General features: G+C 34.3%; 1 protein-coding gene across 1 annotated transcript; it reads left to right on the plus strand.

Moving 5' to 3' along the window:
• Positions 1-2,526: 2,526 nt before the first annotated feature.
• Positions 2,527-12,833, plus strand: lsm12b (LSM12 homolog b). Its single transcript, XM_037755398.1, has 5 exons — positions 2,527-2,714; positions 7,036-7,169; positions 8,795-8,904; positions 10,873-10,999; positions 12,209-12,833. The coding sequence occupies exons 1-5, from the start codon at positions 2,588-2,590 to the stop codon at positions 12,299-12,301; spliced, it is 591 nt and encodes a 196-aa protein (XP_037611326.1). The 5' UTR covers positions 2,527-2,587; the 3' UTR covers positions 12,302-12,833.
• Positions 12,834-12,978: the final 145 nt, after the last annotated feature.

Here is a 12,978-nt window from a genome sequence, read left to right on the forward strand (position 1 = left end):
AAACAAAACAAAACAAAACAAAACAAAATAAAATAAAATAAAATAAAATAAAATAAAATAAAATAAAATAAAATTAAATAAAATAAAATAAATAAAATAAAATTAAATTAAATTAAATTAAATTAAATTAAATTAAATTAAATTAAATCAAATTAAATTAAATAATAAATAATAAAAATAATAATGATGAAAACTCTAGATTCGTTTAACTAAATCAGTTTCTCTTAAAAACTGAATAATTTCACAGTATATGTTATCTGCTGTAAAAATAAATAAATAAATACATTAAATTAAATTAAATTAAATAATTTAAAATATATATATAATAATAATAATAATAATAATAATGAGGAAAACTCTAGATTTGTTTAACTAAATCTGTTTATCTTAAAAACTGAATAATTTCACAGTATATGTTATCTGCTGTATTCCCCCAATAGACCTGACAATTAAATAAAATAAAATAATAATAATAATAATAATAATAATAATAATAATAATAATAAAAATAATAATAATGATGAAAACTCTAGATTCGTTTAACTAAATCAGTTTCTCTTAAAAACTGAATAATTTCACAGTATATGTTATCTGCTGTATTCCCCCAATAGACCTGACGATGAAATAAAATAAAATAAAATAAAATAAAATAAAATAATAAATGATAAAAATAATAATAATAATAATAATAAATATTATGAAAACTCTAGATTCGTTTAACTAAATTAGTGTCTCTTAAAAACTGAATAATTTCACAGTATATCTTCCTGAGACCCAGCCCATTGACATGTGTTCTCTGTAGTGGACATTTTGTCCACATGCATATCCTCTTACTCTTTTGACCTACTCTATCAACTCCTGGTGTATTGTAAAGAGGACATCCTAGGCTTTCCAGTGATATGGCATGTGGCACTCTAAAGCCATAATCTGTTCATTTTTTTAGTCTTTTCACACTGAAATAGTCCAGTAGTCCATTACAGTGGACAATAAAAATAAAGTTTATCAAGTTTAAATTGTTAAGATTTTCTTTTAACCCTAAAATCACAAAAAAAAGTAATTGGAAGACACTTTTTAACTCGGTTCCCAGGAGGATATGTTATCTGCTGTATTCCCCCAAAAGATCTGACAATGAAAAGTCCTGATGTTTTGCCTTCCTTAGTGACTGTAAAAGGTGATTCCTCTGGATGTTGTAATTCCTGCAGTGTATCAGTACATGTTCCACAGGTTCTGGTTCATTACAATATGTGCATTTCCCAGTTGGGTGCTTGCCTATTCTATATAATGTATTGTTAAGACCTGTATGTCCTATTCTCAGTCAAGTAGGGGGAACACTTTGAATGGGGAGCGGTTTGAATAGGAGACAAAGCCACAACTTACTTCGATTAATTAAATTATATTTACATTTTAATCTTCAATTAAAGTGTTTAGTAGATGATTTAATGATATAGAATTGTGTTAAATACATTAAATAGTGAATATAATTCATTTTTTTATTTCAAAATGACAGTATACATAGTAACAGCAGAAAACATTAAAAACATTTACAAACAAAAGAAGCAGAGCGAAAACATAAACAAAGAGCTGTGCCAAAAATAAAAAGACAACAGAAATGAAACAAAACCAACATAAAATAAAAATAAATAAAAAACACGCAATAAAAAAAATAAAAAAATAGATGATAATAAAATAAGACCACGTGAGAGTATGACAATAATTTAACTTAAAAACTTTAAAGATATTTTATAATATATATAATTATAATATATATATATATAAAATTATATAATATATATATAATTATATAATATATAATATAATATAATATAAATATATATATATATTATATTATATATAAAATGTAATATATATAATTATATATAATATAATATATATAATTATATATATTATAATATATAATTATATAATATAATATAATATATAATTATATAATATAATATAAATATATATATATATTATATATATAATTATATAATATATAATATATATATAATAATTTAACTTAAAAACTTTAAAGATATTTTATAATATATATAATTATAATATATATATATATAAATTATATAATATATAATATATATATAATTATATAATATATAATATAATATAATATAAATATATATATTATATTATATATAAAATGTAATATATATAATTATATATAATATAATATATATAATTATATATATATATCATAATATATAATTATATAATATATACAAATATATTATATATATAATTATATAATATATATATATAATTATATAATATATATATATATATAATTATATAATATAATATATAGATATTATATATCTATATATTATATATTATATATAATATATAATATATATATATATATAATATATATTATATATATATATATTATATTATATATATATTATATTATATTATATACAGTATATATAATTCATCTTATTTGAATAAACTGACCACGACGGCGACGTACGTCAACCGACACGCCCAGATGGTTCAGTCTCACTACGACACTACGCCATCGCGTCGTTTTCACGTAAGAGGCAGGACGCTCCGTTTCCTGGCGGAGAAGATGGCGGCTCCTGGACCGGGGGAGTATTTCAGCGTCGGGAGCCATGTCTCTTGCCTCACCTGCCTGGGCCAACGTCTGCAAGGAGAAGTGGTCGCGTTCGACTACCAGTCCAAGATGTTAACTCTGAGTATCCTTTTGTCTGTTTGTGGCGCTTGCGGAGACGGTTCTTCTCTTGGTTCTGCCTCTCTGGGCTGCAAGGGCCTGTAGGGGTAACCGAGAAGAAGAGGTGTCAAATAGTGATCCGCGCAGGCGTAATTGATGCTCGCTGACTTACATATCTATCTCCTTTTTAAATATTTACACTCGAGAGGTAGTCGCACATCTTTATTGTATATATTCAACACATTATAAGTGTTCTCTGATCATTTAACAACCGCTTTTTATCCGCTACAGAGAGCATGTGTTGTGTGAATCCACTCATTGTATTGCCAGACCTCAACATGGATCACTATCTGGCAACGGATCCATAGTAAGGCATCATGGCTGTTGGTGGCTAACTAGCGAGCTAACTGACATTCAGTTACCTCGCATCCTTCTAGTGAACACACCCAGTAACCTCATTGTGATACACATTTAGTTAGAGGGATGTTAACAGTTTATTTCTACTGTTAAATGGACACTAAGTTCTCCCTTTTCCACGCTACAGTCCGAGTTAGCTCAGCTAGCATGCTAACAGTCGGTCACTAGCACACACTGCTAGCTGCTACTAGCTCAATTAACGGTATTAGCATTCCCGAGCTTATTATCAGCTGGGCTCTTTCTGTTTCTAACCCCTCCTCTCACGTCTCATCCCATTCTGTTGACACTGTAATAGTTGGGGGTAATTTATGGGGTGATTTATTCTATAGTTTCTGTTTCATTTCTACACAATTCAACCGGCAACCGGCTTCATGAGTTCATCTCATCACTAACGTGATCATGTCTCCACCCAGTCCTGTGTGAGTGTATTACATTATATACACTGGCTTTAATCTGTGTGAAGAAGGTGAAGATGTAGGAATAGTTGTAAAAGTGGGACTGGGTTTAAAATGTCATAAACTAGTTGAATAGTACCAATAGTGTATAAAAGATGTGGCATATTTTAAGCTTTTTTTGAAGAGCTGATTGCTAGATTTAAAAGTTGAATAATACCAATAATGTATGAAAGTTGTCAAATATTTTAAGGTATGAATCAGTAGATAAGAGTTTTTTTTTTTATTTTTAAAGTAAAGCCTAAAAATGCCTTGTCCTGAGTTCCCTTTTAAGATAGTAACCTTCTGGGGCTTTTATTTTGAAAAACTAGGTTCATCCTTAGTTTACATATATTGTATTTCTTCAGACATTGCTTTTCTAGTTATTTAGATGGCATGCTGTTATTCTACAGTTGTGTTTAATTTTCAACACAATTCAACCGGCATCATGAGTTCATCTCAACACCAACGTTAGCTTAGTGGTGAACATGTCTCCACCCAGTCCTGTGTGAGTGTATTACATTATATACACTGGCTTTAATCTGTGTGAAGAAGGTGAAGATGTAGGAATAGTTGTAAAATTGGGACTGGGTTTAAAATGTCATAAACTAGTTGAATAGTACCAATAGTGTATAAAAGATGTGGAATATTTTAAGCTTTTTTTGAAGAGCTGATTGCTAGATTTAAAAGTTGAATAATACCAATAATGTATGAAAGTTGTCCGATATTTTAAGGTATGAATCAGTAGATAAGAGTTGTTTTTTTTATTTTTAAAGTAAAGCCTAAAAATGCCTTGTCCTGAGTTCCCTTTTAAGATAGTAACCTTCTGGGGCTTTTATTTTGAAAAACTAGGTTCATCCTTAGTTTACATATATTGTATTTCTTCAGACATTGCTTTTCTAGTTATTTAGATGGCATGCTGTTATTCTACAGTTGTGTTTAATTTCAACACAATTCAACCGGCATCATGAGTTCATCTCAACACCAATGTTAGCTTGCTGCTTGAGCAGGTCTCCACCCAGTCCTGAGTGTATTATATTTAACACTGGCTTTAATCTGTGTGAAGAAGATGGAGATGTAGGAATAGTTGTAAAATCCTATGAATGTCATAGACAAGTTGAATAGTACCAATAGTGTATAAAAGATGTGGAATATTTTAAGCTTTTTCTGAAGAGCTGATTGCTAGATTTAAAAGTTGAATAATACCAATAATGTATGAAAGTTGTCAAATATTTTAAGGTATGAATCAGTAGATAAGAGTTGTTTTTTTATTTTTAAAGTAAAGCCTAAAAATGCCTTGTCCTGAGTTCCCTTTTAAGATAGTAACCTTCTGGGGCTTTTGTTTTGAAAAACTAGGTTCATCGTTAGTTTACATATATTGTATTTCTTCAGACATTGCTTTTCTAGTTATTTAGATGGCATGCTGTTATTCTACAGTTGTGTTTCATTTCAACACAATTCAACCGGCATCATGAGTTCATCTCAACACCAACGTTAGCTTGCTGGTGAACATGTCTCCACCCAGTCCTGAGTGTATTATATTTAACACTGGCTTTAATCTGTGTGAAGAAGTATGGAATAGTTGTAAAAGTGGGACTGAGTTTAACATCATATATAGTACCAATAGTGTGTAAATGATGTGGAATATTTTAAGCATTTTATTGAAGAGCTGATGCTCCACTGTATTGCTAGATTTAAAAGTTGAATAATACCAATAATGTATGAAAGCTGTCAAAGTATGAATCAGTAGATAAGAGTTGAGGTTTTTTTACTTTGAAAGTAAAGCCTCATACTGAGCTCCCTGTTGGGATAGTTATTCTATAGGGCTTTTATTTATTTTTTAAAAGGCCTTATTCTGAGTTCCCTATTAAGATAGTTACCTTCTAGGGCTTTTATTTTGAAAAACTAGGCTTGCTGGTGAACATGTCTCCACCGAGTCCTGAGTGTGTATTATATTTAACACTGGCTTTAATCTGTGTGAAGATGTAGGAATAGTTGTAAAAGTGGGACTGGGTTTAAAATCATATGAATGTCATAGACAAGTTGAAAAGTACCAATAGTGTATAAAAGATGTGGAATATTTTAAGCTCTTTGAAGAGCTGATGCTCCACTGTATTGCTAGATTTAAAAGTTGAATAATACCAATAATGTATGAAAGCCGTCAAATATTTTAAGGTATGAATCAGTAGATAAGAGTTGTTTGTTTTGGGGTTTTTTTTTAAGTAAAGCCTCATACTGAGCTCCCTGTTGGGATAGTTATTCTTTAGGGCTATTATTCTTGAAAAAAATGCCTTGTCCTGAGTTCCCTGTTACCTTCTGGGGCTTTTATTTTGAAAAACTAGGTCCATCCTTAGTGTATTTCTTCAGAAATTGCTTTTCTAGTTATTTAGCTGGTATGCTGGACCACTTCATGACTTGCATTCATTTATGTTTTAAGGTGTCGATGCGGTCAAGCTGTGGGGTGAAACACCAACTGAATGAAGTTAATAGAGACAATAGGTTAGACAGTTGGCATCACAGGCCTTTTGGTTTGTTTGAACGGTTTGTTGACACACCAACATAAACTGAATTACCATCACAGGCAAATTATAAAGCCATCTGAGTCAGGCAGTGCGCTAGAAAAGCCTCGACATTTACATGAAGCTTTCTTTTACAGGGCTTAGATTTAATCTAATGATGTAAAGCTCAGAATGAAACAGTCCCAATATCGAAAGTTTGAGCAATTTATTTTTAAGTTAAGGTCACGTCACTGTCATAACAGGTCAAATCTGTCCTGGCTTTTTTTTTTTATCAATGGGCAAAAAAATTAAAGAGCACTTTGAGAACTGAGGCAATATCTAATGCAAATCAGACTAAAATATGGGGAAACGCCTGCCATTCATCAGAATAACACAGAGTAGTCTGACAAGCCGTTCCTGTATTACCGACAAGGCAAGTGGTGTCGGCACTTTGAGGCCCTGCCATTTGTGTTGAGCCGAATTCTCCTGTTACGTTTGTGTATATGTTTCTGTTTGTACACAATTTAGCTGTTCTCACTCTGGGGAAATGAGAAAGGACTTCATCCAACTACAAACCAATATGCTTAAAGATCAAGATGCCATAACTTAATTTTAATCAGGTATTTTGTAAAATAAGTCAAGCTGCCACTGGGTAACTGACTCAAACAGACATTTGTGGGCAAAGAAAGTCAAATCAAAACCACAGAAATTGAACACTTTGCTGCTGTATGTCTGTGCATTAACTGTACACAATTTTAACACATATCTAACAATTCATTCATTCTTCTATGACTACTATAGGTGGCAGCACTGCCTTTGCCTCTGTAACTGGCACTACCTCTCAGTGTCAGTGTTAGTCGGCCAGTGTTCTCAGTATCATAAGCTCCTCTGTGCAGTCTAACTGCTTGTGTTCATGAGGGGTCACATGTCAATAGTCATTTTGTGTTGCGATGCATTCATTGTCATGAAGTTGTTTGCCTTAACTTTGGTTCTTTCAAAGAATGTGCTTCCTCCAGCGGTAAGCCAAACCTCAACGACGTCATCCTGATCAACTTAGCCTATGTTTCTGATGTGGACATAATTAATGACCGCACTGAGACTCCACCTCCACTAGCATCACTGAATGTTAGCAAGGTAAGTCTTTTTGTCCTTTTTTACGTGTGTTGGTGTGTGATAATCATGAGTGTGATAGCAATTATTCATTTCAGTGTCAGATAAATCAAAAGTTATATACTATAAGTGAATATGAGGCCCACAAAGGCTTGTCCATCACAGGATCTGTAGGCCTCTTCTCCAAATGACCAAATCTAATGGTGCATTCAGGGGATCCAAGTCTGTCATTTAGCAGTTTTTTCTCAAACAGACAGCAAAGTGGGTGTTATGATTTGACACCTCAGGACATGACAACTTGTAAATCTATAACTTACATCTTTTTCATTGGTCTAGTTAAAGTAGTAATATGATACAGTCACTTAATATTGCCTGTTTTAATGAGTTCACAAGGGTGTGTGTGTATGCTCCATAAAAGAAAGTACCAGCCACAATAGAGTGCTGCAGGGATGACATTTTTTTTAGGCCAACCAGGAAGTTGGCATGGCCCTGGGTTCCCTCAACAAAAAGCCAATGAGACACACTACTGTACCTGTTTGGATCTTCGTCAGGTGAAAATCAACATTTTCACCTGACAAAGATCCAAGCATGATCGAAACATAGTCAATAAAAATATTGTGGCATGGAGTAGTGTGCAAGCGCTACATTTTTCTTAATTGACTAATGGGGAGAAGAATTTCTGAAATTGGTCCAGTATTGAGGGAGAACGCTGCAGTTGCCAGCCGCTAAACGAGTTGTAATGTAATCATTTGGGGCAACCTGGCAACGTCAGTTTACATTAACTAAATGTGCTTGTTTTTGCCACTAACAGGCTCAGATTGTTATTTTCAGTGTCTGACAACGTTATGGAAAAGACCCTACAGAGAAATAAATGGTTTTCTTACCTTTCACTTGATCCAGTCTGTTTGTTACTGTGTCTTGTTTGGAATTCTTGTGTCAAAATAATCAAACTATTCAGCCATGACATTGGAAATCTTTTAGATAACACTAAGCTACACTTTCTGTACTCCAACACAAACACTCTGACAACACCGGCACTCTTCTCCAACTCTGACTTACGTTTCTATCATTGTCTTCTGGCAGCAAATCACATGACACAATAACAAACTTAAAATAAAAATGTTTTACTTCTCTTTAGGGCCCTTTCCATAATGTTGTCAGACACTTATAATAACAATCTGAGCCTGAGTGGCACTTTTAGTGAACATAAACTGACGGTACCAGGTTGCCCCAAATGATTATATTACAGCTCGTTTAGTGGCTGCAGCGTTCTCCCTCAATACTGGACCAATTTCACAATTTGTTGTCCCCATTACTCACTTAGACACAAAAACATGGGAAATAGGTTGAAAAATACCCTTTAAAGCTCGGCTAAGCCCCTGTGATGTCAGGCATATCGGTGAAAGTGAAACTTAAACTTACATTGTTGAGACAATGACAGAGATCACTTTGTTGTGGCAATTATGTATGCAAACTAGATTTAGAAAATGTAATATAGTTGTCAATGTATCGGTAGCAAGATGTCCTTGAGTCATGAACCATAACACAGCAGAAGACACATGTTGAAACTGTCCTGTTCCTAGTTCAAAGCTGTCGAATCAAATGTTTGATGTTCAGAAAGCCCTTTTGTTCTGTTCAACTCTTCGCAGCTTGCCAATCGAGCACGGTCAGAAAAGGAGGACAAGCTGTCCCAAGCCTATGCAATCAGTGCTGGGGTTTCTGTGGAGGGCCAACAGCTATTCCAGACTATTCACAAAACGTAAGTACTTCATACTGTTGTTCAGTCACTGATGAGGCTGAGTATTAGCTTGAATCATAAATTTTCATAAAACACCCCGCCATATGCATAAAATCTGAGATTAAAAAGTTACTTTTTTATGCAATCAGAACGGTGGGATTCACATTTATCACAGTCCCAGTAACATCCAACATCACAGCACTACTTTTTGTGCAATCTGCCACAAATCTTTACATGTAAACTATTAATCAAAAATCCATGGTGTTTTTGAGAATCAATACATTATCACAAAACATAATATCGCGATACTCGAGTGTATCGATATTTTCTTACTGCCGAAGTCGCTGATCGGGTCAACAGCTGCTCAGTGGTCTACAGTGAAGATCAAAAGCATCGGTACATGTGTGTCAGACAATTATAAGCAACTGAGTGTGTTAAGATGAAATGATGCTGATATTCAAGTATTTTATGCCATTTGTTATCGACTTACCTCACCTTAAAGGTCTTCACGAGCCGATCCGAAAAGGCTCTGTGGAAAACCTAACCACACACATAGATTTAATTTCTGATAGAGACTCAAAAACACATTTTATTCCTGCAGTGATTATGATGCACCGTGTGATTAGAACTAGTAGTGAGTCCCGCAGCAACGGGTCGAGACCCCACCTCATTATACTGTAAATAATATGAACACAGACTTGACTCCGGTTCAGAGTCGGGTCAGCCCAAGACTACAGCAATGTCCAAACAAAACAGAATTCAAAAGAAAACCTGTGGGCAAATATTTTAAAACAAAACTCAACAGAAACATGCTGCTGAATTAAAAAGTGAAAGTAGCTGAGAAAATATGTTGACAGGGGGAAATGAAATGCATTTTCTTTGAGAAGTCTACTTTCCTCCACATTTGATGGTGACAAATTGTTCTCATTTTGAAGTCGATTTGCATCTGCTAATATTTGTTCTGCTCTCTGACTTACTGGACTTATTTACTTTTCCTCACCTCTCCTCCACTTCTAAATATCTCTCCTTTTCATGAGTGTTTTACTACATTAAAAGGAATTTTGGTTTGGGGTGAATTGTGTGCTGGATATGAGTTAGCACCAGCATGTCTTGTGTGTGTGTGTGGCAGTGGAAACAAGGTTATTAACTCGCCTTGTTTGTAGCTCTGTCAGTCCAGCTAGAAAGCTAGTTGCTATAACTGTTCAATCTGGTGTCAAGTTTTAGCTGACTAAAGCTGATTCCAGACCAGTTTTAATAAGGAAATGCTTTTAATAATCACACAATATCTTGCAATGAAAAAACAGTTTTCACGTAAACTGTCGAATCTTTTCTTGTGATCGCTGAATAACGTCACAGGAAAACGGCTCATGTCGAGTTCACTGGCTGATATTTCTCACTTTGAGACAATAAAACATGAGAAATAATTTCCTCCATGTCTCCTGCGGTTGTCTGAAAATCTGATCAGACCCTGTTTCATCTTCGTATCAGACATTTATCGGACACCTGTACGGGTGTTTCCCTACTTTGTGGGACAGATGCAGCTTCAGTAAGTGGTCACTTCATGATTAAATACATCTTTTATGTCTCAGGTCTCTAAAATTTGTGGAAGATTAAACTCATCCCAAGAATTTTGGAATCAGTATTGAATTCATTTTGTTATTTTTTTTCCCAGTGACCATTTTGCTAAATATGAAGCTTGTCTATTATCAGATGTAGTTTCACTTAACACCTTTCATGACAAATATCCTGATTGTTTAACTTAGCAGTTAAGCCATATTCATCTATGCAACATATTTGACATAGAAATAGTCGTATATTAGTGGAAACTGCGTTCGGACATTTGCTTTTTCCTTGTTTCTTAGCTGAGAAAATGGAGAGATAAATGTAAGGAAAACCAGTATGAATATAATTTTCTGTCATGTTGCATTGTTTGCTTCTACAAAATATATTTTCAGACGTAGATAGGATGATGTTTACTTTTCTTTGCAGCATCAAAGACTGTAAATGGCAGGAGAAGAACATTATTGTGATGGACGACGTCGTAATCTCGCCGCCTTACCAGGTTGAGAACTGCAAAGGCAAAGAGGGAAGCGCTTTAAGTCATGTACGCAAAATAGTAAGTATGCTTTTATATTTATACAATATTTCACCAACAACACACAACTTCAGGGCTGCAACTAGCGATTATTCTCATTATGGATTAGTTAGGTTTCCTTGATTTCTCATTTTCAAATGTTTCTTTGTGCAACAAATAGTCCAAAACCTAAAGATATTCAATTAACTGTCATATATGATAATGTAAAGCAGCAAATCCTCACATTTGGGAACCTGGAACCAGTACGTTTTGGGCATTGGGACTGTGCTGAATACTCGATTCTGATTGGTCAATCATGGCGTGGTGTATAACAGACTGTTGCTATGGACACAGTTTTAATGTTGGACTCTGGTGGACCGTTTTTGTTTCAAGTGATTGATATCTTAAGTAAGTAGCCGTGTAGAAGTGGGATAATGTACAGCTAGCGGGTCTTTGTTGTGGCATCGCCCTGTCGGGGTTTATTTCACAACAATGACCGGCTCGCTGTACATTATCACTTTTTATGTAGTATATAAAATGTTATATGTGCAACAATAAACTGTTAAAAAAAACTTGATAATACTTGATTCTGATTGGTCAATCACAGCGTTCTGTAAATTCTCTATAACAGACAGTTGCTATGTATAGCAGACCGTTGCTATGGGCGCAGCTCTGATGTCGGAGTCTGGCGGACCGTTTTTGTGTCAAAATATTGACACGCGCCGGTCTCTCATCGCCACGGAGGGGATTCTTTCACAACAATGACCCGCTAGTTGTACATTATCCCGCTTATTACACGGCTACTTACCTAAGAAATCAAAAATTTGACACAAAAACGGTCCTCCAGAATCCGACATCAGTCTGTTGTAAAGAAATTACAGGCCGCAGATCGCAGTGATTGACCAATCAGAATCGAGTATTCAACACAGCCGTGTAATAAATTATTATAAATGATCACTTCATTGTTTAACATTAAAATAACTATTAACTAAGTTTAATTAACTATCAATTCATCATTCATAAATGATGGTAATTATAACGTGTTACCGAAGCAGCCCAGCTAGTACCTGCAGAACTGCATCACTTGTTTTTCATATAATCATTTAGGTTTTTGTGATTATTTTGAGATGAGATTTGTAAAATCCTGCTTCACTGTGTTGCTCTTTGTACAATGAGAGACATATTTTAAGGTTGACTTTTCACAGAATTGTTCTTTTTTTTTTTTCAATGTTGATGTTTTCGTTCTTGCAGGTTGAGAAACATTTTAGAGACGTGGAAAGTCAGAAGACCATGCAACGTTCAACAGCACAGCAAACACAGAAGGACTCCACTTTATCTTCTTGAGTTGGCAGTGTGGGTCGGCCGGGGACGGCGACGCGGGTGGTTTTGTTCCCACTGCCAGACTAAGTCGGCATTCCTTGTCCTCAGTCTGAGACCACAAGGAGGAGCGCTGAGGGCCCTGGATCCAGAAGATCAAAATACCATTAAATGAAAAAGACAAAAAAGAAAGAGGAAAGATTAAATCTTAAATTAGACTTTATAAAGAATAATTTAAACATGAACCATAAAGCAACCATAGTTTCCTTAACTAACTTGTCTCATTCTGCCCCTACTCCTCTTCTTCCCCCCCCCCCTCCTCTCCTTCCTGTCCCTGAAGCCTTTTCTTTTTCCGCCCTCCTTCCTTTGCCTTCAGTTCCATTTCAAAAAGAGAAAACTAGAGCAGTCAGAAAGGCTTGTTAGCTTTATTTTCTGTCATTGTTTCCTTTTTTGCTGTATCCATGTTCTACTGTCTGTATTTTCTGTATTTTAAAACAAAATGTGACTTGAAACGCCACACTTTAAAGGACATTTTCTAAAATAAAAGTAACAAAAATTCTGACTGTAATACTGTAATTTTCAACGACTTTTTGAAGAACTCCTGAAGCACAATTTTAATGAATGGATTCTGAAAATATGAATCAACTGTGGGACATATCGAAGGGTAAAATACGTTGTGTCGCTGGCATATTTGTGGTTTGCAT

This window comes from Sebastes umbrosus, chromosome 20, assembly GCF_015220745.1.
Source record: "Sebastes umbrosus isolate fSebUmb1 chromosome 20, fSebUmb1.pri, whole genome shotgun sequence".
NCBI classification, from domain to species: Eukaryota; Metazoa; Chordata; class Actinopteri; order Perciformes; family Sebastidae; genus Sebastes; species Sebastes umbrosus.

Bases quoted from the DNA above. Each gene is read 5' to 3' on its own strand.
- lsm12b (XM_037755398.1), top strand. From the start codon at position 2,588: ATGGCGGCTCCTGGACCGGGGGAGTATTTCAGCGTCGGGAGCCATGTC. The intron at 2,715-7,035 runs GTATCCTTTTGT...GTTCTTTCAAAG, and splicing joins GTCCAAGATGTTAACTCTGA to AATGTGCTTCCTCCAGCGGT. The intron at 11,000-12,208 runs GTAAGTATGCTT...TCGTTCTTGCAG, and splicing joins TAAGTCATGTACGCAAAATA to GTTGAGAAACATTTTAGAGA.